At 39.8% G+C, this 27,957-nt stretch overlaps 1 protein-coding gene across 5 annotated transcripts in view; it reads left to right on the top strand.

Annotated features, from left to right (window-relative positions):
• LOC122557864 (synaptotagmin-7) overlaps positions 1 to 27,957 on the top strand; it is a 688,014-nt gene that overhangs the window by 531,660 nt on the left and 128,397 nt on the right. For all 5 annotated transcript variants that reach the window (XM_043706001.2, XM_043706003.2, XM_087996613.1 and 2 more), the window contains one exon: positions 23,890 to 24,025. In XM_043706001.2, coding sequence (XP_043561936.1) covers positions 23,890 to 24,025 — 136 coding nt within the window. The remainder of the gene's footprint in view (positions 1 to 23,889; positions 24,026 to 27,957) is intronic.

Raw genomic sequence — 27,957 nt, forward strand, 5'->3', positions numbered from 1 at the left:
GTTGCATGTATCTCCATGGACCCACACCTGTAGTCCCCCATTCCCTCATGCTTTACAATCCACTTGCACAATCCCTCTCTGTACCTTCTCGAGCTCCCAAACCTCTGAGATATCACTTTAAACACTTACAGGCCCAAAATCTCCCCATGGATCCTCTATAAAGTACATTCAGCGTTTCCATTTTCTCGAGACACTACTCCCATACCCAAAATCCTCACTAATTATTCCCAGACCCCATCAATGTTTTGCTTAATACTCCCAAGCCCATATACAACATTGATTCCCTCACCCCACCCCTTCTCCTAGATTCCTCAAAGCTGCCTAGTCAAATAATCTTTTGCCTCAATTCTATGAATCTTTCGTTATTTGTAATCTGGAAAATCTACTGCATTGCTATAGAATCTCAGAGAAGAGGAGTCCATTCAGCCCATTGAGCCTACTCCACCATTCAGTTATTATTGTGGCTGATCCTTTATCTCAATGATACATTCCTACTTTCTCCCCATATCCCTTGATGCTTTTAAAATCTAAAAATTTATCAACATCTTCCTTGAATATATTCAGTGACTTCGCCTCCATCGCCTTCAGTGGTAGACAATTCACAATGCTTTGAGTGAAGCGATGTTGCCTCATTTCAGTCCAAAATGGCCTACCCCAAATTGTGAGACTGTGACCCCTGGGTCTAGACTCCTCTAACCAGAGAAAACATCCCCCTGCATATAGTTTGGCTAGCCCTCTTGAAATGTTAAATGTTTCATTTAGATTTACTCTCATCTTTCCAAACTCTGGTGAATAGTGCCCTGTCATCCAATCTCTCCTCATAAAACAGTCTTGCCATCCCAGTAGCACCATAGTGAACCATCAGTGCATTCTGTATGGCACGTATGTCCTTTCTAAGGTAGGGAAACCAAAATTATACACTAGGTTCCAAGGCACTGTATAACTGCATAAGTCATTCCTACTTCTGAACTGCCATTCTTTTGCAATGAAGGCAACTTTGCACTTGTCTTTCTGACTCTGTGCTGCACCTGCCTTTTCATTGACTGGTGTACAAGGACACCCAGATCACTTTGACTGCTTTACACTTCCCAGTATATCACCATTTAAATAACACTCTTCCCTTCTGTTTTTCATGCCACCTGGCATAACTTCGCATTTAGCCACATTATACTGCATTTGCCATGTGTTTACCCACTCAATCAACTTGTCTAAATCACTTTAAAGCCTCCTTGCATTCTCTTTATCCCTCTTCGGGATGTTGCAGTTATATTTTAAAAAATTTAAAAAGGGTAAGCATACGTCAAAGCCTTTGATTTACAGTTTTCATGAAAATTGTGTGATCTGTATTTGAAAATAATTTGATTGTTTCCATAATAATACATATGACAATTTGTTTCTATTGAAATTGCCATAAAGCAATTGCCTTAATTTATTTCATGTTACATGCCATAAAACAGACTGCTAAAACTTATAAGTAAATGTATTAAATTGCGTCCTGAAAATGACATTCAAAGTTAGGATTGAAAATCTGATTAATTCTAGCAATGTCTGTACTTGCATGCTGCGTTTTTTTTGTTTCAACAGATGTAGCAGTTCATCATCTGTTTGCACTAGTGTTTGTTGATAGCACTGGCTGCTGCCTCTTATATATAAGTGACTGAGTGAAAATCCTAAAGAAAGGAGATACTGAGGTGTTAGCTAATGTTGTACAGCAACACACTTTCTCATCACGCTTAATTGTTATGAGATGCGGAACCATAAAATTCTGCCCAGCATGTTACAAGCTGGAGGTTGGGCATCAGTTTTCCTTTATATTTTTTTGTTTTTCTTACTAAGAATATTCAAAGAAACTGTTTTCTCTGATTTAAAATGAAGCACATAGGGACATGATCCTTAAATCTTAGTAGACTACTCAGCTACATCCTATCTGAACACTATCTAGGTTAGTGCTACCCTGCACCGAATGCCTACTGTAGACCCACATCTTGTCATTCTTCTACAGGGGAATGTCACATAGAGGCAAACAATCAGACAAATTCAAATGTGAAGTTTTATTTACAGAGTGCAAAAGGGAACACAAGCAAAACCAATAGAGGCTGAGGCTTGCTCACACAAGTAAAATTAAACTCTGACATGATGACCAATAAATAGTTTACAGTCCTTGATGCACCCAGCTCTCATCGATTGGAAGCAGTTGTAAAATGTGATTCTGTCTGGCTGGTAGTGTCCAACGCAGCTGAGTTCTGTCATGGGCCAAGGCAGCTTTTTCAACCCCAATGTCCTCATCTTCCTTTTTGGAAGACTGTTACCATTCCCTCAGGGCCTCAACATCCAGCTTATTGCCTCATTGCCTTCTCCAGTTGTGCAGAGCATTGTATGTGAGGAAGATGTGGCATCGTCCATACTGGAACCTCTCCAGACTGGTCCAGGCAACAGAACCAAACCTTCAGCATCTCTATACTCTCCTCACACTGACCCTTGTCGAAACATGGATAACATTATAACTGCGCCCCACATCACTTAGGGGATTATACAATAGTACAATGTAAAATGAAGCATGGATGCAGCACATTGTCCTTGTCCCCCTAATATCCAGCATTGTAAGGTGCCTGGACCTTCAAACAAACCAGGTAAATGTGAGTGACCCAGGATTTAGGAAACATGGCAGCAGCCAGAATTGGAAGAGGGTGGGGGGAGGGGAGGGGGAGCACCTCTAGGAAGTGGCAATGGTGATTACAGCTTACTGAACATTAATCAAATGGAACCTTTTTGTGACATGGCCTTCTCAATGCTATGTGTCACCTTGCACCTGGAGGAAACCAGCTATGGCCCTGGATCCTGCTAACGGGGGTTCAGCATTGACCTCATCATGGGGAATGAAATTAACTGGTGAGACTTTGCTGAGATGGTATCAGTCACTGTCTTCATGAGGGTGCACAAGTGAGAGATCCCACTCCCATGTAGGCTATCCATTACTCCCTGGAAGATGCCAACCGTATAGAAGTTCAAAGCAGATGTCACTTTTGCCAGGAGTGACACCAGGAGAAGCTGGCCTCGTATTCCTACATAACTCTAATCCCGCTTTAGCATCCAGCATTATTCCATTACATTGCTCAGACATTCAGAATCTGTGCCAGCATTAAGTCTCATTTGCTATAAAGTGAAGTGAGAAAGAAACATTCTGGGCCTCCTGCAGACCCCAGCATCAGGAAGGGGCCTGCACCTACAAGCTAATCCAGATCTAGATACTTCTCATCCTCAATGGCAGTTTGTTGCTGCTGCTGGACTTAAAGACATAATGATGTATAGCATGGAGACTGACCCTTTGGTCCAACTGTCCATGCCAACCAGGTATCCTAACCTAATCTATTGCTTTTGCCAACACTTGGCCAATATCCCTTTAAACCGTTACTATTCATGTACCCATCCTGATGCCTTTTAAATGTTGCAATTGTACCAGCCTCCATTACTTGCTGTATCAGCTCATTCCATATACGCACCACCCTTTGCATGAAAATGTTGCCCCTTGGGTCCCTTCTAAATTTTTCTCATCTCACCCTAAACCTATGCCCTCTAGTTCTGGACTCCCCCACCCTAGGGAAAAGACCTTGTCTATTTACCCTATCCATGCCCCTCATGATTTAATAAACCTCTATAAGGTCATCCCTCAGCCTCCAACGCGCCAGGGAAAACAGCCCCAGCCTATTCAGCCTCTCCCTGTAGCTTAAATCCTCCAACCCTGGCAACATCCTTTGGCCCTTGCTGTTGGCTCTTGTCCTTCTGTGTGCACCTTCACCTTCTTAGGAATGCAGTCATAATGAGCATCATCCCACCAATGGCAGGGCACAGGACTGTTGGTAGAAATGACCTTCATTAGAAACAGAAAGTGTGAAAGAGGTTCTTGAATCTGAATAGGGTGATCAGTTCCATACCCTGCTAATAAGAACTGAGAATACTCCATACAGTGAGACATGCAGCAGACCAATTACGAGGACCATATCTCTATCATTTATCCAGCTTCAGCATGTGCAGCAACTTGGTGAAGGAGCCATACTGGATGAGTGACTACCATATTTCCTCAAAGGGAATGCTTGCTGTGCTCTGAGACCCTTCTTATCTCAGAATTATATCGACCACTCAATTTCTCCCTGCACTCAGTATAGACCATCAATACATTCACATGACAGGTGATGAACCAATGGTGTGGGGCTTATACAATACTATTGGAAGCTGCAGGAAAAATGATTCACCAATGGCCAGCGTTGACCTTTTTAATATAATTTCTGATAATTTCACCATGTATCAGATGCCCAAATTCAAATTAACAAAACCAATGACACATTACAAATCACCTTTGACCAGCATCTTGTAATTAGTTTTCTTCCTGTACATGGTTTGAAATTTAATTTATACTTCCCATTTAATAATTCCTACTTCCAGTTGTACATGTCTCAGTGATGATTCTTCTGATTTTTTTTCTGAAGAGTTGCACTTACCTTTCCCTGCTTTAGAGAGCATTCTGCACTGGATCAGAATCTTGATTCAAGCATATCTCTGTTCAAAAGCTTTCAAAAATTTCATTGTCACTGGTGAATGGTCATTCCTTTCCCGTAGACTAAATTTCCAGTTCAAACGTTGTTACTTAAAATTAAAGATCTGTTGAAATCTCTGTCTTGTTGCCTATAAGTACAAAGTGTCATTCTATACCCTCCCTCCCACTTCTGATTCCTTATTATTTTAAAATAAATATTTGTTTCTGTTTCTAAGGATCTCAAAATAGTAAGACTTCTTAATTCCATTTGCCTCCCTAGTTCAATCTACAGACTTTTAAAACAGATGATACTATTCATTGGTCAGTTATGCCGTTGTCTGAATATATAGGTTAGTGTATCTGGAGCAACCAGGAGAATCAACTAATTCTTTTAATCTGTGCTTCCCAGCTTTCTGTTTATTTCAATTCAGACGTACCGAGGTGTTAATAGAAATTTCAGTAAAACAGAACCATCCAGGGAAGCATTGGGTCTCTTCTCTCATTTGACATAGTTCCAGAACTCCCCAATGAAATTTAGCTTTTAGTTAACATAAAGTGGATAATGTCAATATGACATCAAAGGTTACACTTCAAAGGCACATGGTTGTGAAATGTTTGGAATGGTTTGTGGATAAAAGCACTGTATAAATGCAAGATCTTAGTTATTATGCAGTTGCAAACCGACTGAACAGATTTGAGCAAAAATGACTGCCAACAATATCCTTAAACTATAATACATATTGAACATGATAATTTCCACAACTGAGGAAAGGGTAATCAAACCACCTCTTTCCAATATGTCTACATGTTCCACTCTTCTCTATACACAGGGATATATGTACCTTTAGTAATGTATAAATCAATATTTCTGTTAATCTACATGTATCCTAAAATGTTACTCATCCATTGGCAAATTGTCCTAAGTATAACAGCCCTTACCAAAGATAAAGCTGATAGAATTCAAAACAAAACAGCAAGAATTAAAATTAAGCACAGATCGATTTGAATTGCCTGAGCTTTGTGGACCACATTATCAAGGATTCTTAATTATAGATGGACATTGCTTCCCTGTAATACTTCACCTTAATGAAGATCAATAGGATTTAAATGCACTTCAGATGTTTAATCCTGTTTGTGGTGACAGTCTCTTTCCTTCAAAAGGGCTTTCACAAAATGCCACATATGTTTGCATTTACAACTTCCAGAAAGCAGAATAAAGTATGAACCCATTCACATCTTCTATTGTGTTCTTGTATTGTCTTTTAATACTTCTGCCTCCTTTGTGCCAGGTTTGTTAGTAACATAGTCCATCTTTTTGTTTGGTCTATTAGCACATTTATATTTTTACTCTGTTTGTATCACAGTACCAGTTCCCAGTCTTGTAATATGTGACACAGTAGCATCTATCTGTATTCATTTTGTATTATGTAAATTAGTGCTTCAAGACTGATGCTACAGACATCCATTAACAATTAAGAAGTACTATGTTTCTTTGTACTTTTAGTTTAATAGTATGATAGAGATGACAGAAATGATTTTGGAGCATGGATGGTAGATTAAGGTATGTCATTGTTAGAAATTCAGAATAGTTCCAGAGTAGATTGAGAGTGGTGATGCTTAAACTGAGTTCAGGTTGGTTGTGGGTGATTGCACTCAGTTGTTAGATATTTGAAAAATCTTCGTTGTGCTTTTGGTTATGCTTCAGCCCAATACTCCTGATATTTGGGCATCCAGTGCGGAGGCATCTGGGCAAGTCAGAGGGCCTCCTCGTGGGTCTGCTCCTGAACCTGGCTAAGTTGGCCATTAACAGGTTTAGTCAGTGAGCCGTGAAGGGGTTCATCACTGCCAATTGACTGCCCCACTTCCAAGGCTACGTTCATGTGTGGGTGACCATGGAGACGGAGCATGCGCTGTCTACCAGTTTTCTTGCTGCCTTTAGAGATAGTTGACCACAGAGGGTCAAGTGCTTAATCTCACTTTCCGATTCCACTTTGATTTAGCCCCTACCACCTCTCTCCCTGCCCCTCTCATGCCTTTGGTCATTTGTATTTCCCTTAATGGACTTTGCATGTAAGTTAATCAATTGAAAAACACAGGCGATTTGTTTGAAAACAAAGTGTTCAGAGGTGGTTTTTTCTTACCAAAAAGAGCTGGGATCCAGGCAGGCCTTGCAGGGGCTAGAGTATATTATCTCCCCCAACAACACCATCTTTGTTTAGGCCCTCCCTTTTTATTTGTTAATGGGCATGCTTGAAATTTCTTCATTCTTTAATTGGTGTAGTGTGCAATTGGGAATGGATCTATCTAAGTCACATATCAGATTCTATGTGGCCACCTCAGAGATTGGAGTGAATTATCTCAGATTCCAACTCCATTTCAGAGCATAGGAAATCAAATATTACAGCTCCGTACAGACCCTTTGGCCCTCAATGTTGCACCAACCTGTGAAAACAATCTGAAGCCCATCTAGCCTACACTATTCCATTATCAATTGACTGCCCCACTTCCGTGGCTATGTTCATATGTGGATGACAATGGAGAAGGAACATGCACTATCTACCAGTTCTCTCAGTGCCTTTAGAGATAGTTGGCACCACAGAGGGTGCCCAAAATAGACCCCGCAATCCCTTCCATTATTTTTTGTCATTGTTGCTCTGCCACCTGTCTGTCTCTCTTCTGTAGCTATGTCCAATCCCTGTTGCCCTAGGAGAGGGAGTACTCAGTGTCCACCAGCACTCTTCAAGCTTTTAAAAACAGGTGGGCATCCTCGGGGCTGGTGTGCACTATTAGCCACACCAAGTCCATTTCAATTTCCCTCCCTGTTTCCCTGACCTTCCTGCAATATTTTTGTTATTGCTGCACTGTCCTATTGGGCAGTACTTGTAATTTGTTCTTTGATTAAGTAGTCAATTGGATAATTTGGTTGTGGGGTGTTTAAAAAGTTCTATATAGTGTCGTTGGAGTGGGAACATACAGTATCCACCAGTTCCCATGAAGCTTTTCAGAATGTGAGGGCATTGCAGGGGATGGGGATGAATTCTCTCCCCATCAAGTACCATTTTAATCTACCACACAACCCACTGCCTTCGGTTTTCTGATTTTGGCTTTTTTCAAACGGCTCCAAGTGGGCAATAGTTGTTATTGGATGGTTTGTTGATGTAATTATTGAGCCAAATTACAAAAAAAAAAAAAATGGGTTCTTGGAGTAAGCTTCTGAACAAGAGTCCAGAAGGGAAAGGTTTCAGATATTGTAAGAATAATAGGGTGGTTATGGTAGGGGATTGTAACTTTCCAAACATAGTGTGAAGGGTTTAGATAGAGAGGAATTTGTTAAGTGTGTAAAGAAAATTTTCTGATTCAGTATGTGGATGTACCTACTAGAGAAGGTGCAAGACTTGACCTACTCTTGGGAAATAAGGCAGGGCAGGTGACTGAGGTGTCAGTGGGGGAGCACTTTGGGGCCAGCAACCGTAATTCTATTTGTTTTAAAATAGTGATGGAAAAGGATAGACCACATTTAAAAGTTAAGTTCTAAATTGAAGGAAGGCTAATTTTGATGGTATTAGGCAAGAACTTTCAAAAGCTGATTGGGAGCAGATGTTCGCAGGTAAAGGGACAGCTGGAAAATGGGAACACTTCAAAAATGAAATAATGAGAGTCCAGAGACCATATATTCCTGTTAGGGTGAAAAGAAATTCAGTTAGGGGTATGGAATGCTGGATGACTAAAGAAATTGAGGTTTTGGTTAAGAAAAAGAAGGAGCATATGTCAGGTATAGCCAGGAGAGATCGAGTGAATCCTTAAAGTATAAAGGCACGATGAGTATACTTAAGAGGGAAATCAGGAGGGCAAAAAGAGGACATGAGATAGCTTTAGCAAATAGAATTAAGGAGAAATCAAAGGGTTTTTATAAATACATTAAGGATAAAAGGGTAACTAGGGAGAGAATAGGGCCCCTCAAAGATCAGCAAGGCAGCCTTTGTGTGGAGCCACAGAAAATGGTGGAGATACTAAACAAGTATTTTGCATCAGTATTTACTGAGGAAAGGGACATGGAAGATGTAGAATGTAGGAAAATAGATGATGACATCTTGAAAAATGTCCATATTATAGAGAAGGATGTGCTGGATGTCTTGAAATGGGTAAAGGTGGATAAATCCCCATGACCTGATCAGATGTACCCTAGAACTCTGTGGCAAGCTAGGGAAGTGATTGCTGGGGCCCCTTGCTGAAATATGTATATCCTTGATAGTCACAGGTGAGGTGCCAGAAGATTGGGCGTTGGCTAATGTGGTGCCACTATTTGAGAAAGATGATAAGGAAAAGCCAGGCAACTTTAGACTGGTGAGCCTGACATCGATGGTGGGCAAATTGTTGGTGGGAATCCTGAGGAGCAGGACTTACACGTATTTGGAAAGGCAAGGACTGATTAGGGATAGGCCGCAAGACTTTGTGTGTGGGAAATCATGTCTCATGAATTTTATTGAGGTTTTTGAAGCAGTAACAAAGAGGATTGATGAGGGCGGAGTGGTAGACGTGATCTATATGGACTTCAGTAAGGCATTTGACAAGCTTTCTCATGGGAGACTGGTTAACAAGGTTAGATCACATGGAATACAGGGAGAACTAGCCATTTGGATACAGAACTGGTTCAAAGGTAGAAGACGGAGGGTGGTAGTGGAGGGTTGCTTTTCAGACTGGAGGCCTGTGACCAGTGGTGTGCCACAAGGATCGGTGCTGGGTCCACTGCTTTTCGTCATTTATATAAATAAGTTGGCTGTGAACATAGGAGGTATAGTTAGTAAGTTTGCAGATTACACCAAAGTTAGAGATGTAGTGGATAGCGAAGAAGGTTACCTCGGATTACAATGGGATCTTGATCAGGTGGGCCAATGAGCTGAGAAGTGGCAAATACAGTTAGATAATTTAGATAAATGCAAGGTGCTACATTTTTGAAAAGCAAATCTTAGCAGGACTTCTGCAATTAATAGTAAGGTCCTAGGGAGTGTTGCTGAACAAAGAGACTTTGGAGTAAAGGTTTATAGTTTCTTGAAAGTGGAGTCGCAGGTAGATAGGATAGTGAAGAAGACATTTGGTATGCTTTCCTTTATTGGTCAGAGTATTGAGTACAAGAGTTGGGAGGTCGTGTTGCTTCTGCACAGGACATTGGTTAGGCCACTGTTGGAATATTGCATACAATTCTGGTCTCCTTCTATCGGAAAAATGTTGTGAAATTTGAAAGGGTTCAGAAAAGATTTACAAAGGATGTTGCCAAGGTTTGAGGATTTGAGCTATAGGGAGAAGCTGAATAGGCTGGGGCTGTTTTCCCTGGAGTGTCGGAGGCTGAGGGGTGACCTTATAGAGGTTTATAAAATCATGAGGGGCATAAATAGGAATAAGTAGACAAGGCCTTTTCCCTGGGGTCGGGGAGTCCAGAACTAGAGGGCATAGGTTTAGGGTGAGGGGAGAAAGACTTAAAAGGGACCTAGGGGGAAATTTTTCACACGGAGGGTGGTGTGTGTATGGAATGAGCTACCAGCGAAAGTCGTGGAGGCTGGTACAATTACAGCATTTAAAAGGCATTTGAATGGGTATATGAATGGGGTTTAGATGGATATGAGTCAAGTGCTGACAAAGGGGACTAGATTAGGTTGGGATATCTGGTCAGTATGGACGAGTTGGACCGAAGGGTCTGTTTCCGTGCTGTACATTTCTATGACTTTGTGTGGAAACAGGTATTTGTGCTAAACTACAGACTTACAACAAAACCATTATAAATATCAGGAAAGTGTTTTGCTGCCTAATTCTACATATGTATGTTGTTCTGTTAAACAAGGTATTTCTACCCTAAATTACTCTGGTCTGCTAAAATATCAGTGATGATTGTAAGTGAAGATTAAGTGCATCCAAAAAATTAATCTGAAAAAATATATTATTTTTCTGAAAAACATCATTTTAATTAACATTGACATTTTAAAGAGATATGAATGATATAAGCCTGCATTTTATGCCGTGGAAGTTAACTCTGATAACCCTGCTTATTTGCTCCCTACAGGGTCTGGTGTTAATTTAAACAGCAGCTACTTATGTTTGTTTCAAGCATTTGTTCATTATTGGATGATTTTTTTTTATTTATAGGGTGATTGAAACTATTAGATGTTGACACCTTTGATCAGCTTAATTCAGTCTTTAAATTATGAATTGGTCTTGCATCCTGTGTTCAAAGCTGTGTTTCCTGCAGATGTCCTGGATCCAGGATCATAGTATTTGCTTATCCTCAAGCTTTCTGTGAACTGTATGTCTTACTGATGTTCAGATCCTCCAATTGAAACATTTCTCTCAACTCTGTCTGTTTATTTGTAGCTTCTCCTTCCAGCTGTCCATGTTATATGTGGTTAACAGTCGTCTGTTAATTGGCTTCCAGTATCTTGCTGCTGCAGTATGGCTGCAACTGTCTGTAGCTCATCTATGTTTGAAGTTCTGCAACTTTGTTTTTCCTCAGTCTATCTTATCTTTTTTCTCTCTCTGTATCTTTTATCCACCTGTTTAAGGAATCACTTTGCTTTGCTTACAGACTGCACTCTCAGACCCAGATTGTTCACTGCCTTAAAAGCTATGCTAACTAACATCAAACCCCCTTTACAGCATTGGCGTTGGTAGTTGCTGGTTGTTTTACCCTAACACCATCTCCCTTCACTTCCTGTTTAGCCTGACCTTGACTGTCTTGCCTCCTGTCTCTCTATCTTGCTCTTTCTCTCTCACTATGTACTGCATTCATGTTATGAGTCATCAGACACCTAGAAATTCTAGTAATGACTAACCTTTCTGTGCCTCTGCTTGTTGATTAGTGATTGTCCTTCTTTACTACATAACAAAGTGTATGTATGTTTGTGTCTTAGTACATGTGTCAGAATCTGTGCAGTAAGGTCCAGTGTTGCTGAATAATGTGGTTTTCCAAACCCTCGATTGCCCATGAATATCTGTACTAAAGGCTCAGACTCTTAATACAAATGGCCCAGAAGTAATAGATACTGGTGCTGACACCCTTCTGCCCAAAATAAGGTAATAGTAAGTAACAGGTGGAAGGAGAATAGCATCATTGAAGGTTCGCAAATCTGATTTGCTCAGGTCAAGAAATATTGTCTAAATATTAGGTGTAATTTGAAATAATGCATTTTCTTCTTTAAAATAATTTCAGAACAAGTAAAATTTTTTCAGACCACTCAATAAAACCCTCACTCTGTTCTCACTGATGGTTTGCATTTCTTTTGAGAATGATAGTCTTGTGGTAGAGCTGTGTGGTATAGACAAAGGCCTGCAGGCTGGTTCTTACAATATGTCTTTGAAAGCTGGCAATGTCATCATGTTTAATGTTGCTATTTAAGTTCAAAATCTCAATGGATTTTAAGTGTACATTTCATATTTTAAAGTGTTCAATTTTATTTGCACTCAAAAACATGTTTGTTTGTTTTTGGTAATGCTTTCTTTGGCCCTTTGGAGAAATCCTTTGACATCAACTGTGTTCATGTTACTTGATGCATAGCATTTCTAAAAGTAATATTCTACAGTGGGTTCTGTGTCTTTTTAGACTGCAAGCTCTGATTGTGATTTGGTCTCTTCGCTCCACCAATGTGGTGATGTTTCATGTGTGAAACAAAGCTGTCAATGCTTAATAAACAGAAGGCTATCACAGTCAAATCCAAATTTATTCTTAATTAAAAACAGAACTGTGGTTGCTGGAAATCAAAAATAAAGATAGAAACTGCTAGAAAGGTTCTGCAGGTCTGGTAACATTTATGGAGAGAAATCAGAGTTAACATTTTGGGTCCAGTGACCCTTCCCCAGACCTGCTGAGCTTTTCTAGCAATTTATTTTCTCATTTCTATTAGTAACGAAGATCTATTAATTGGATCCTAACTTGTAAGTGAGTTAGGAACAAGAACAAGAAGTCTTCCTATTGACAGAGAAATTATTGTCACAGTTTTTATTTTCAATACTCTCCAGTGGCAATGTTCTCTCTTTTTTTACACTTTTGTGTAAATAATTAAATTAACTAATTGACTGCTCTTTGAAAGAAGCACTATAACAAAAAGTAAACTACAAAAGAAAACTTTCAAAATTAAAGCAAAGGTCATTCCTCGGGCTGATGACTCCTGGGGTACTGCAGTATCTCTGGCGCCCATGTGGAGTGCCAGCAGACACCATGCAGGCCAATTGGCTGTGCATGTAACTCTGTAACAAGGAATTAACAACATTGAAAGCAGCCATTGACAAAGAGGGCAAATTCTCAACAGGAAATTGAACAACAACAACATCCTGTTTAACAGGTAGGATTTTATCCAATTTGTTCAGAGATGTTATTACATACCTCTGGAGCAGGTAGGACTTGAATCCAGGTCTCTCATTCCAGGCTTAGGGGCACTACCACTGCCACAGAGCCCCTCTTTATATGTACACAGTAAATTAATGAATTAACATCAGCTTTTTACATTTTAGCGTTGATATTGACTACCATCACCTGTTTGCAATTTTGTTTAATATTGACTAGAACCACATATATGTATTGCGCAGCACAAATCATGATGGTGATCAAAGCTGGGAATACTACTTATTTTTCCCTCTCAGTTAAATGATAGTCAGCCTGACTGAAAGATACTTGCAATTACTTTGGCTGAAATATCTAAGCTGACACATACTAGGTGTCATGGACAAAAGGGTAATGGAGACTGAATTTAAATTGTTATTGCTTTTCCTCACTTGACCCAAAATAGGTATTAAGTGATTTAATGTTTTCTTCCTTTTTTTAATGCTGTCCCTTATTTAAGTAAGTCAAGGCATGTTCCCCAAACTATTTTTTTTTTTAAATCTGTTTCATTCTTCGAAATAAACTCACATCAAACTCCTTTAAGTGAAAGGAAAGCTAGGGTTTACTAAGTTCAGTGTAACTGTTTTGCTACTTCACACAACAAGAATACAAGGTCACAAGGAAAATAGTTACAAACAATATTAGTGTTATTGTTACTTCTATTAAATGACCACAGAAATCTTGAATAAACAATCATAAACCTGTACTCAAGTCAAATCCAGGGAGTATGTATTCTAGGGCTAGTTAACACTGAGGAATACAGAAAAAGCAGTATCTTTACGTAGTTTTTTTTTGCCACATAAGCATCTCATTATCCAAATTAATATCTTCCTTCACACAAACATAAGAAACAGATTGTCACTATAAATCACAGGTTAATGTTGTTAACTTCTCTTTCACCTTGTCAAGGAATAATTAATCTTACCTTAGATATTCTTTTTACCCCATTCCCTAACAGCACCTGTCACCTCTCTATCTCTAAATCTTTCCTGACTTTCAGGCCTCCCCAGAATGTTTTGTATTAAATTTCATTATTTTTTATTAACTTATAGTAGTGCAAGGTTGTTTACAGATTCATGCTGACACTAAAGATGCATAATGTTTATGGTTCATTAGTTGAAGTCTGCTTTTTACCTTTAATATATTTTTAAAAAATCTCTCTTTCACACCTGGTCTAAATTCATTCTAATATGTGACTTAGAGTCCAGCAAGTCAGTGTCCAACTGAAAGTCTGTCAGTTAGCTGATCTTGTTCTAATTATTTTCCTGGAGACTGGAATGCAAATGGAAAGCAGTCAAAGATGCTGAAATATGTTGTTGAAATCAAATTTCAAGTGAATACTCCCTGTTGCCTTAATTGACATTTTCACAGTAAGAATGCCAATCATGCTATGGCTTCTAAGTTGAAACATAGTTCAGTGTCAATTAATGCCAGATATTCTTGAAGTAATATATCAACCATGATTGAATAGTGATGCAGATTTGATGGGCTAAATGACCTAATGATGCTCCTATATCTTATGCTTCTGCCAAGTAACTTACCAATATATGATGCAAGGAGGAAGACCACGACTTACTCGTTCCCGTCATGATTTGGAAATATATTGGCATTGGATCAAAATCCTGGTACTCCCTTCATTTGTGGAATGAAGGATTGATATTGTGGATCTACTTGCACCAAATAAATTGAAGCAATTCAAGAAGCAGCTCACCTGTACTTTCTCAACAGCAACTAGAAATAGACAATAAATGCCCACATACTAGGAATGAATAAAGGAAGCCATGATCTAACTCAATGGTGAAATAAGCTTGAGGGGCCAAATGGTCCACTTTGCTGTGGGTCATCAGCAGAACTGTTCTCAAACCAAAATCTGCAACTTTCAGTATATCCTCTATTATACCACAAGCCAGAGGATCAAACAACTCATGATTCATTCAAGAATGCAGAATGGAAACTAGAAGCACCACCAGGCCTACCTAAATATGATGTCTCAAACATGGTGAAGCTACAAAATAGGACTACTTGCATGCCAGACAGAGAAAGCTGCATGTGATTGACAGAGCTAAGCAAGCCCACAACCAACAGATCAGATATAAGCTCTGCAGTCCCTCCAGATCCAGTTGTAAATGGTGGTGGATAATTAAGCAACTTACTAGAGGAAGAGACTCCATTAATATCCCTAACTTCAATAATCGGGCATTAAGACACCCTAGCAAATATGGAGACAATGAGAATGATGGGGTCAATTTCTCTACTGGTTGGAGTTATATCTGGCACAAAGGAAGATGGTTGTGGTTGTTAAAGGTCAGTCATCTCAGCTTCAGGACATCTCTACAAGAGTTACTCAGGATAGGCACAACCATCTTCAGCTACTTTTTTAATGACCTTCCTTCCAGCAAAACATCAGAAGTAGGAACATTCACTGTGCGATTATCGATGTTCAGTACCATTTGTTAGGTAAAAACAATGACTGCAGATGCTGGAAACCAGATTCTGGATCAGTGGTGCTGGAAGAGCACAGCAATTCAGGCAGCATCCGAAGACAGGCAAAATCGACGTTTCAGGCAAAAGCCCTTCATCAGGAATAAAGGCAGAGAGCCTGAAGCGTGGAGAGATAAGCTAGAGGAGGGTGGGGGTGGGGAGAGAATGGCATAGAGTACAATAGGTCAGTGGAGAAGGAGATGAAGGTGATAGGTCAGGGAGGAGAGGGTGGAGTGGATAGGTGGAAAAGGAGCTGGGCAGGTCGGACAAGTCCGGACAGGTCAGGGATCGAGTTGCTGGAGGTTAGAAGCTAGGATGAGGTGGGGGAAGGGGAAATGAGGAAACTGTTGAAATCCACATTGATGCCCTGGGGTTGAAGTGTTCCGAGGCGGAAGATGAGGCGTTCTTCCTCCAGGCGTCTGGTGGTGAGGGAGCGGCGGTGGAGGAGGCCCAGCACCTCCATATCCTCGGCAGAGTGGGAGGGGGAGTTGAAATGTTGAGCCACTGGGCGATTTGGTTGATTGGTGCGGGTGTCTCGGAGATGTTCCCTAAAGCGCTCTGCTAGGAGGCGCCCAGTCTCCCCAATGTAGAGGAGACCGCATCGGGAGCAACGGATACAATAGATGATATTAGTGGATGTGCAGGTAAAACTTTGATGGATGTGGAAAGCTCCTTTGGGGCCTTGGATAGAGGTGAGGGAGGAGGTGTGGGCGCAGGTTTTACAGTTCCTGCGGTGGCAGGGGAAAGTGCCAGGATGGGAGGGTGGGTCGTAGGGGGGCGTGGACCTAACCAGGTAGTCACGGAGGGAACGGTCATTGCGGAAGGCGGAGAGGGGTGGGGAGGGAAATATATCCCTGGTGGTGGGGTCTATTTGGAGGTGGCGGAAATGTCGGCGGATGATTTGGTTTATGCGAAGGTTGGTAGGGTGGAAGGTGAGCACCAGCGCCCACACCTCCTCCCTCACCTCTATCCAAGGCCCCAAAGGAGCTTTCCACATCCATCAAAGTTTTACCTGCACATCCACTAATATCATCTATTGTATCCGTTGCTCCCGATGCGGTCTCCTCTACATTGGGGAGACTGGGCGCCTCCTAGCAGAGCGCTTTAGGGAACATCTCCGAGACACCCGCACCAATCAACCAAATCGCCCAGTGGCTCAACATTTCAACTCCCCCTCCCACTCTGCCGAGGATATGGAGGTGCTGGGCCTCCTCCACCGCCGCTCCCTCACCACCAGACGCCTGGAGGAAGAACGCCTCATCTTCCGCCTCGGAACACTTCAACCCCAGGGCATCAATGTGGATTTCAACAGTTTCCTCATTTCCCCTTCCCCCACCTCATCCTAGCTTCTAACCTCCAGCAACTCGATCCCTGACCTATCCGGACTTGTCCGACCTGCCCAGCTCCTTTTCCACCTATCCACTCCACCCTCTCCTCCCTGACCTATCACCTTCATCTCCTTCCCCACTGACCTATTGTACTCTATGCCACTCTCTCCCCACCCCCACCCTCCTCTAGCTTATCTCTCCACGCTTCAGGCTCTCTGCCTTTATTCCTGATGAAGAGCTTTTGCCCGAAACGTCGATTTTGCCTGTCTTCGGATGCTGCCTGAATTGCTGTGCTCTTCCAGCACCACTGATCCAGTACCATTTGTTAGTCAAATACTAAAGCATTCCACTCCAATGCAACAACGCCAGCACAATCTTTAGGTTTGGGCTGACAAGTGGCAAGTAGCATAAACACAAAATAAGTCCCAGGCAATGAACATCTCCAAGAAGAGAAAATTTAAACACTGCCCCTTGACATTCAATTGCATTACCATCGCTGAATACTGCATTGTCAATATTCTGTTACCATTGATCAGAAATTGTTTTAGACCAGCTATTTAGGTGCTATGGCTACAAGGATAGATCAGCAGCTAGGAATCCTGCAGCGACTAACTCACCTCCTAACTCCCCAAAGACTGCTTACCATCTACAAGGTACTGGTCATGGGTGTGATGGAATAATCCCTGCTTGCCTGGATAAGTGCAGCTCCAGCAACACACAGAAGCTTAATGCCATCCAGAACAAAGCAACCTGCAGCTTTTCTATGTGTTTTATTCCCTTTACCACCAACATGTAAATTATGTTAAACTTAAGAATAGAATAGACCTTTTCGGCTTGCTCACCAATAGAGTAAGAACCTATTCCTGTAGAGTGAGAAGGGTAGACAAGCAAAAGAAAGCTAAGTTCTCCTTCCTCTCAATCACCAAACTCCAGATTTTCCCTCAATTCTGTTAACTGCACTCAATTTTCTTGCATCGTGACTCCTTGAAAACCTGTGCAACTCAGTAAATGATGAAGTTTCTACCATCTCAGAGGACCATTGGATTGCTGTCTTGTCAGAGATGGATGACTAGTGGTAAATTTAACCTGAGGTCTTCCACATCTCGGGTGAGGGGCAAGGTTGAGAAGGCAGGACTTTAATGCTAACCATGAGTTGAACCTGTGTTTTTGGTGTCACCTTGCATTGCAAACTGTCCAGTCAACTGAGCCAACTGATCCCTCTTCCACCAGCTATAATGTATAAGTCAGGAATGTGATGAAATGGTGCCCACTTGCTTAGATGAATGTGGCTGCAACAACATTCAAGAATTTCATCTTAGACAAAGCAATTTGCTTGCTTGACACCTTGTCTACTGCCTTATTCATTCTTCTTGTATCTACTTTCTCCATGTGTGTTCCAAAGCCAGGTGTGCTTGACCAAGTTGTTAAGCTTTCTACAGCATTTCAGAAACCCACAACTTTTGCAACCTTATTGAAATGTCACCACCTGACATGTTCTCCTCAAAATTCCATGTTTACTTGATTAGGGAATATAATATTGGTCCTTCACTGTTAGTGGGTCAAAATCCTGGGACTCTGTCCTGACAGCCCTGTGTGAATGCTGTCAACACATCGACTGCAATATCTCAACAAGGTGGTTCAAATGCATTCATGGCTGGCCAATAAATACCGGTGTTGCTCGTGAATACCAGATCCTTCTGTCCAAATATGAATAAAGTACTCAGAATATTTCGTGGGGAAAAAAAGCTGCAATTTCTTTTCTCTATAATTGCTTTCTCAAGACTGTACACTTGTAATTTATAATTCTGTTATATGAATACTTGTATTCATATTTCTGAATCAGTTGGACAATTAAGTATGTTTTCAAATAGATATTTTCAAGTTACTGGTATACTTCTCAAAGTGTAATCCTATACTTAGTTCATGAAATCATAGCACATTCCAACAATTGTATCCATGGCAAGGAATACTATCACTGTAGGCTGTATGCAATAAAGGGATAAATTTTCTGTGCAGCTTTCTGAAAGCCATCACCAGGGTCTAATGTGGGTAAGAAGCTTATACTTTCACTCATTTTCCTTGGGTAGCCAATTAGTGACCAAATGACAGGTTCCCTTTCCAATTAAGGTGGGATTCCAAGCTCTTGAAGGCTATCAGAGATTATCCAAATTGAAAGAAGAGCATGCTGCAATTGAAGGCGAGTGGGGGAGAAGAGACTTCAAAATGGGGGCATTGACTCTCCACCTTCCTAATCTTTGCACTAAAAACTAGCTTCTGCAGGTGACTCTGGGTCTCCACTGCTGGCAGTATTCTCATGTGGCTCTGTATATTCACATACTGTCCAATAATGAAACAGCTTACTATCGTATGTCTGTTGTCATCTCTCCAAGCACTTTCTCCTTCTGTTTTTACAATATTGATGGGATGCACATTGGACATAAGTAAAAGATAGACTATTTAATTCTCATCAATTCACATGGCTTGCATCTAAAATTGAGTAAATCAAATCTGGGCTATGTAAGACAATGCAACATGTTAGGTGTGTGGTTTCTACTTATGGAGATGGTAGACACCAAAAAACTATCTGCTATCGACTTAAATGAGGAACCATGAATAGCAGTGAAGTGGGATACGTTTTACACAGGTGAGAAAGATGACATAAAACTTTCGTAATTTGAAAGTGAATAGAACAGAAACAGGCAAACAGCCTAATATGGTCAGAACATGAAATAACTTGGTTCATAATGAAAAAGACCATTTCAGCCGATGGAATGAGTTTAGTTAAGATAATAAGTTTTTGTATGAGTAAGGACTACAATAACACAAGCTGGAGGAATGGAGATAATGAGAGGAACATGACTAAGATCAGGAGAATTTCAGGCAGCCACTATTTCCATCTGGCAAAGAAATAGACATCCATAGGTATACATCTGGTAAATGAGACTATGGAACTTGGGACTCATCATCTTACACAATCAAATTTTAAAGAGGGGATAATTTTATTCTATTGATATCTTTATTCTGTCATTTGAATTGTTAATTAATTACCATATGTGGAATAAGATGGAATGTGGGAGCTAACAAGACTCAGCAATGCCCATGTACCATGAGTTAACAAAAAAAAGTAGGTTATCTCGAAGTGAAAAGCCCTTGCTGCATTTTTTCATGTCAATTTAGTTGGTTGTGCAGACTCCAACATTTTAAGGGGAGGGGGGGGAGGCGGTGTTCTTGAATCCATTGTTTTATAACTACTAATGATAGATAAACAGGACTATTACACAAACTTTGTAATGTTTAGCAATACAGTGTAAAATAACCTCATCAGTTGCCTTCTTACTGAAGACTATAGACAACCATTTGACCAGGATAACAATTTCTGGGAATCTTTTTTTTAAATCAACCAATATTAACAGAAGTATACAAAGCTCTGATATCACTTGTATTAAGTCACTGAACTGCTTGCCTGTATCGTTATTGCAATGAGAATGACACAGCTCATGGTCTTCTAGTAATTTTAACAAGTCTAAGCTGTTAGGAATAAAAGAATGCTCAAGGGATGTTTTGCAGATGACGTAAAAGATGTTGATGAAAGGCTACAACCACCAGTTTGTACGTTTCTGTCCATGTCACTCTGAATCCACAGGATGGCTGGTGCAACAATGGTTAAACTCTGACTTCGGTTCAAGGAACTTTGTTGGGCACCAAGTCTATTCTGTTCTCCCTTTCCAGAAAGGTATTTAAGCATTGGATGCTTGAAACAGGAAAGCATTACATTTGTATTGATGAAAACACGTATAAAATCAGTTTGATCAATAAACTTTTTAGTCTTCAACATACAACACTAAGTTGCCAAATTCTTTGTTTCCCTCATGGAGCTCCTCTTATTGCAAGGGTTCTCCTGGGTCACTTGTAGTGGTGGCCTACTGTTTGATTTTATAGACACATAGATGCTTCTAGTGACTTCTTGCTGTTTGGTAGGAAAGTTGACAAGAACGAAGAACTGTACTGCACAGGAACAAGTCCTTCAGACCATCAAGACTGCATTGACACATGATGCCTTTCTAAACTAAACCCTTTTGCCTATAGGTGATGCATATTCCTCTCTTTCCTGCTTATTCAGACATCTGTTAATATGACTTTTAATCATTACTTTTCTTTCTACTTCCACCACCTTCTCTGGCAGTGCATTCCAGGCATCACCCTCTGTGTAAAAAGAAAGACTTGTCTCTCATATCTCATTTAAACTTTATCCCCTTTTAAACTTACTCCAAACAGCATGCTAAATAGACTGAATCATTAAAATCCATCAAGTCTGCTTTCTGCTATTCCCAAACTGGTTGGATACTCATTTTGTTGCATTTCCACAAGGAAGTTAAAATGGAGGCCAAGGTAATTCAATCAATGGCTGGCAAAAGGAAATGATACTATAGTTGAATTTATTTTGTTCTCAAGTGGAACATGTCCAAGTGGAGATCAACAATGAAAATTGCAAGGGACCTTTCTATTTTCAGTGTCTAGAACATAGAGGCTAGTTGCAGCACTGCTGAGAACAACTGGTGTTGCATTCACTGAGGGTAACTGCTGTAGGTTTTTCTTGTGTCTATATATCATTACTATACAACACATTGCATTTGTCAATGGAACCAATGTTAGAAATCTTATTCTTAGCCTTACAGTATGTGTGTGCTTTCTAACTCATGTTGCAAAATATGTTGCTCTTTTTATAAAGCATAACTCTTATGTGCTTATACTCTAATACACAATGAATAAAATGAGATCCCCAATGTCACGTAAACATTGGGATAATGAAGGTAAGTTCAGGTTGGATGCTCAATTGACTTCAATAGAACCAAAATACATTGGGATATAAATCATGCATCCAATCCAAAAAGGCCATATTTTCATGCATTTATGAGGTGAAAGCCAGTGCTACAGTATTTCATGGTATGCAGATGTACAGATGTACTAATATGGCATAAAGTTTCCATTAGTCATAATTTTCTATTATAAGTTAAAGGATGTTGTCAGGGTTGGAGGATTTGAATAATATAGGCTGGCGCTATTTTCCCTGGAGCGTTGGAGGCCGAGGGATGATCTTATAAAAGTTTATAAAATTCTGAGGAGCATGGATAGGGTGAATAGCTGAGGTGTTTTCCCCAGGGTAGGGTGTCCAAAACTAGAGGGCATAGGTTTAAGGGAGAGGGGAGAGATGTAAAAGGGACCTAAGGGGCAACTTTTCACACAGAGGGTGGCACATGTATGAAATGAGCTGCCAAAGGAAGGGATGAAGAGTGGTACAATTACAACTTTTAAAAGACATCTGGATGGGTATATGAATAGGAAGGGTTTAGAGGTAAATGTGCCAAATGGGACTAGATTAATTTCAAATATCTGGTCAGAATGGACGAGTTGGACCGAAAAGTCTGTTTCCATACTTTACAGCTCAATGGCTTAATGCGACCAGTTTTAATATAATATTTTTTAAATTCTAAGTATTGAACCAATTAACATAGGTTGGACATTTTTGCAATGCAAAATGAACTATTAAAAATAACTGAAGTCTCGCTTCATGCTGCACTAGCACATTTGAGGCTATCATAACTTAATTCTGCTTAGTCTCCTGGTTCAGTCCAAAACAAAGCTTATATCAAGCATGCTTGTTGGATTTGTCCATCTATGTCGCATTACTGTAATAAGCAGCACCTCTGTAAGGCAGCAATCATTTACGACTAATCAACTGAGACAACCACTTGTAAGATGACAAATGTGGCAAGCATTTTTAGTTTTGCTGAGTATTTGGTTGATATTTTAGCTAATTATTAGTGACACATCAGTGTAGCAGATTTTCTGCAGCTTTGCCTTCAGGTGCTGAGTTGCTTCAATTTGTTGGCTTGAATACACATCTCGAATTCAACAGGGTCCATTGATAAATGCAATGTTCGATTTGGATATTTATGAAGTTTAGTAGCTTTTGCATTTGTATTATGATATGTCAAGAGCACAGGATTATTTCACCATGAAATTACCAGTGATCATTAATATAGCGAGCAATTTTAAAAATGCAAAATTGTGCAAACAAGAGGGGTTCAAACTTCTTTGTGAAAGTTGCTACTCATCCTTAATAGTTACCTATAATGCAGGCTGTGTTACTGACACATAATACATTGCAGTCATAAATGTCACAAGTGCATGAAAGTTTGAGATCTAGACTTATCAGCCATGTGTAAACTAGGCTTCTAGTTACCACTGTCAATGAGCTTCTAATCAACAAACAATTGCTCATTGTAAAATATATTGTGATTTTCCTTAAGTCAACAAAACAAAGAAGTTACAACACAAACTAAATCAAGTTTCCATTAATCACTCAACACATAGGGAGAATTTATGAATCCTTGTGACAACTACATTACTATATTACAAATGTGCTTATTTTGTATAACTACTCCTTTCCATTACCCATTTGCTAAGTCTTTTTCCGTATCTGTTTCAACTTCTTTCAACTTTCAGACCTCTACATTATTGTATCAAGTGATTGAATCCTACTTGGTTTTCCTCAAATTATAAATGTTACAGTTATTTGTGTCCAGTTCATTATCGAGTCACACAATGGTCATATTAGTTGCAGTTCACTAGTGGAAGGAAATTTCTGAAACTTTGGATAAAGATAACCAACATTTATGATGAAGTTTCCATAAAGTGGTGAGTTTGTGGCTTACGTGACCTAATATTGATTACAGGAATATTATTATAAGCCAATGCTGCCCAAGATTTGGATCACAAATTCACCATTAGTTCCATTATAGATGATAAGTATCAATATGCACAAGTGTAAAAATAAAATATCTTTCATCAACCTATTTTTCATATTCCATCATTTTCTGGAATATTTCCCAAGTATCTATATAATTAATGATATGGTTTATTAAATTGGTTAAATTGTCATGATTAATTACTTAACATATAATTTTTTTTGTTTTTGAAACTTGCAAACTATTTTGAGAATATGTGGAGTGCTTTTGAAGCAGGTTCACTGGGGAAATTATGATCTTTTGCAGCTGTCAAATCCTAGTTAGGCTAGGGAAAGAAAAGGGATCCAGTCTTCTTGCTAATGGAACATCTCACAGTTATCACCCTGGCAATATTGGTCTTTTGGTCAGATTGTTGACTGTTATTTCTATTTGCAGGTTACCCACTGGAAATAAGCCTGTAAATACAACCCCTGTGCAAGGGCAGGTCCCTCAGGATGACTCTGATAGGAAAACAGAACCTCGCTCTTCCGTCTCAGACCTTGTGAATTCCCTCACAAGTGAGATGCTGATGGTGAGTAATCAGACATAACAATACCATGTAACAACCTGATGAAAAGACTATTCCCTTAAATTCCATCTTACAGCATTGATGAAGGACCATGCAAAATTGACATGGTCAAACGAACCAAGACTTTGGTCAGCTCGTAGAACTTTTAATTGGAGCAGTCTTGAGTGTCTGAATTGCCGACGCCAGCTCTTAATTCTTGTTATGTAAAATGAGATTGCATGAGTTAGCACAATTTATCAATAATATATTAAAATGTTGGAGGAGCTTAATTCTCTGTGGACACCACATTGGTCATACTTTGCATACCTCAGATATCTTAATTTAGTGTATTCTGATTCACCTTGAGCAAATTAATATTACTTAAATAGGGAATAATTCAATTTGTGTCTGCTTGTTCAACATGATTCATTGCACACATTTAGACCCTTGGAGACAGAAGATAGCCATGCTATATAACTTTTCAGAGTGGATCAGGCAAACCTGTCTCCCTCAAGGAATACCCATTTCATGAGTACAAATTCAAAAAACAAAGCCAGACTCTTAACTGAGTTTCTAATTATTTCATGTTTTCGAGGTTTATCAAAGTTTTTCAGGCAATAACTGGAAGTATGGATATGCCCAAAGGTAGCATGGAAATATGATACAGAGATACTGTTCACCTCCTATCCTCTTTTTTTTTTATTGAATTGACGATACCCAGATGTAGGAAATCCCCATGAATTTGGAAGTTTTCAAGGGTCTGTGCAATAATTGATAGGATAACTCCCATGTAATTTTGCCAATTTTATTTTACAAAATAGGAGTTTCTAGGCTTTTGCCAATAGATATAAGGCTGACGGTTCAGAAATCAGTTATATGCCAATAAGCCTCCCAACTTCTCTAGAACTGTCTACTACTTTTGTCAGATGAAGACTCTGTTAGAGTGTTCCATGTCAGGAATAACTACAGGTCATTTATGGCCTAAGATAGGAAAGACTGTACTTGTAGGTCCAAAGAAGTGCAAAAGCAAATGCCATGAAATTTGCCTCATTGAGTGCAAATAAATCAGTGTTCAAAATAGTGCTTGCAGATTAAAAGGACCTCCATACTCAGTTGAACCCTGGCTTGCTTGAGGTAATGAGATTGTCTATTTGATTCTTAAAAGAATTGGCATCACTATAAATTTTAAAACCAGTGCATAATATTTTGCTTTCAGTATACTAAGTAATGTTGAATTAAGCTGCAGTTGCTCAGTGATTGTATTGGTTGAAAAATATTGGCAGTAAAGCAGAACTAGATTAAGAGCACAGCCAAATTTCTCTTGGTGTTTGTTGCCAGAACCAAAGCAAGAAGCCATCTAACTGCACCGTGCAAGTTTAGTTGAAATCCAGAACAATGGGGAGTGCTAACATTCCTGATGCAGTACTTTTAGTTATATATTTAATGTATTTTTATATTATTTGAGTACACCTGATACCAAATGCAAAGTTCGGTCACTGCAGGCTGAGAGTAAATATATAATTGAGCCAGTTTATAAGACCATAAGGCATAGGAGCGGAAGCAGGGCCATTCGGCCCATCGAGTCCACTCCGCCATTCAATCATAGCTGATGGGCATTTCAACTCCACTTACCCGCATTCTCCCCGAAGCCCTTAATTCCTTGTGACATCAAGAATTTATCAATTTCTGCCTTGAAGACATTTAGCTTCCCAGCCTCCACTGCACTCTGTGGCAATGAATTCCACAGGCCCACCACTATCTGGCTGAAGAAATGTCTCCGCATTTCTGTTCTGAATTTACCCCCTCTAATTCTAAGGCTGTGTCCACGGGTCCTAGTCTCCTCGCCTAACGGAAACAATTTCCTAGCATCCACCCTCTCCAAGCCGTGTATTATCTTGTAAGTTTCTATTAGATCTCCCCTTAAACTTCTAAACTCCAATGAATACAATCCCAGGATCCTCAGCCGTTCCTCATATGTTAGACCTACCATTCCAGGGATCATCCGTGTGAATCTCCGCTGGACACGCTCCAGTGCCAGTATGTCCTTCCTGAGGTGTGGGGACCAAAACTGGACACAGTACTCCAAATGGGGCCTAACCAGAGCTTTATAAAGTCTCAGTAGCACAACAGTGCTTTTATATTCCAACCCTCTTGAGATAATTGACAACATTGCATTCGCTTTCTTAATCACGGACTCCTAGAGGTAGTGAAAACGTAACTTTTCTTTGGCCATTTGATCTGCTGCCAGATTTGCTTCTGGTTCTATAATACATGGTAGTGGTAAATGGGATTATGGATAAAGGAAAGCCAGTGGCTGAGAAACCGAGAACATCAGATTTGTTCAAATCAGTGCTAAATCAATACTAATCGCATTTATAGCGATATATCATTTTTCATGTTTCTTCAAAACCTTACACGCTGTGTTATGTCAGTACTACTTAGGAACAAACTACAGTCTAATCCATGAAATGCAACATTGTTTTGGAAATTTGAATCAATCAATATCTTGATTTAACAGTGAGCATACCATGGCAATTCAAAGCATAGTGCTTAAGATATTGAATTAGCAAATAACATTAAATAAAAGGAATGTCTGATATATGAAACTTGTCTTGATTTGCTCCTCTTTGCCTTGACATTGTTATTTGGTAGTCAATCATTGAAACAATGGATTAGTACAGACAATATTTAAAGATGTCTGCTGTCAACTCAGTATTGCCTTCACAGCCTGATTTAGGGATGGAGATACATCATGCACTATTATAATTAGGACATTGTGACCAGATATTTTCTCAGGTTCAGAGCTTCTGACTACTCCTGAAAGCAAGTTGTATGTTCATGCAATTTGCAATATGTCTTTACCAGTCAATACCTTGGCAAATCACAGAGATTAGAAAATGACAACAATGTTTTTATTTGGTTTATGTATGGGTCAAAATCCTGGAACTGTTTTTAGCAGTTCTATGGGTGTACCTACTCGATATAGACTGCAGAAGATGGCTCACATCTAACTCCTCAAGGGCAGCTAGCGATAGGCAGTAAATACTGGCCTCGCCAGTGATGCCCACATCCTGTGAAGGAATAATTCAAAAAGAAAAGTCACTTAAGTGTAATGAAATCTCCCAAAGCACGTCCCAAGAGCATGACAGAACAAACTTTGACACTGATCCGTAAATAAGGATAGATACATTAAAGTTTGGTATTCGATGCAAGTTTTAAGGAGCTTACAGGGGAAGTAAAGTTAATGGAAGGACTTTCAAAACTTTGGGCTTTGACAATTGAAGGCATAGTCATCAATGAATTAGCAATTAAAATCAGAGATGCTTAAGAGGCAAGAGTTATTGGGGGAATACGAGGCTGGAGGAAATTCTGTAGCGGAATTTGAAGGCCCGGATGAAATATCAAAATGGACCAGTGAGCAGTTTTTATGTGTGCGGAACATCCTACCAGCAAAACATTGGATGCCCTCAAGTTTACATAGGGTAAGACATTGTCGGCCTGCCAGGAGTTCATTGGAATCGTAAAACCGAGAGATAGAACAATGCGAAGAAGGTTTTGGTAGCATTTGAACTAAAGCAAGGACACAGTCATCTTATTGAAGGCACTGATATGGGTTTAAAGCCCTTCTCAAGAGACAAATATGAAATCAGGTTTATGAACAACCTCTCACATTTGTCATTGTTGCGATCCTGGTAGGAAGCCTTCTCTTTTAAAAAGAAAATCATTGAGATATGAACTGAAAGAATTAATTACCTTTTAATCAAACACAAAAGCAAGTACGAGTAAATTGACATTATAATTTATAACACGCCACGCTATAAATTTTCTATTGCCCCCACCCTGGCTTGGGCCTTGGAGCTCCTTAAAACCTGAAAGTCCATTTCCTTTTTTGTGTCCCAATCCAAAGGTATGCCACAGACCTCTGAAATTCAGTTTGATTTATCCTCATTATTTCA

This window comes from Chiloscyllium plagiosum, unplaced genomic scaffold, assembly GCF_037043375.1.
Source record: "Chiloscyllium plagiosum isolate Xiang-an unplaced genomic scaffold, Cpla_swu_hap1 HiC_scaffold_18, whole genome shotgun sequence".
NCBI lineage: Eukaryota > Metazoa > Chordata > Chondrichthyes > Orectolobiformes > Hemiscylliidae > Chiloscyllium > Chiloscyllium plagiosum.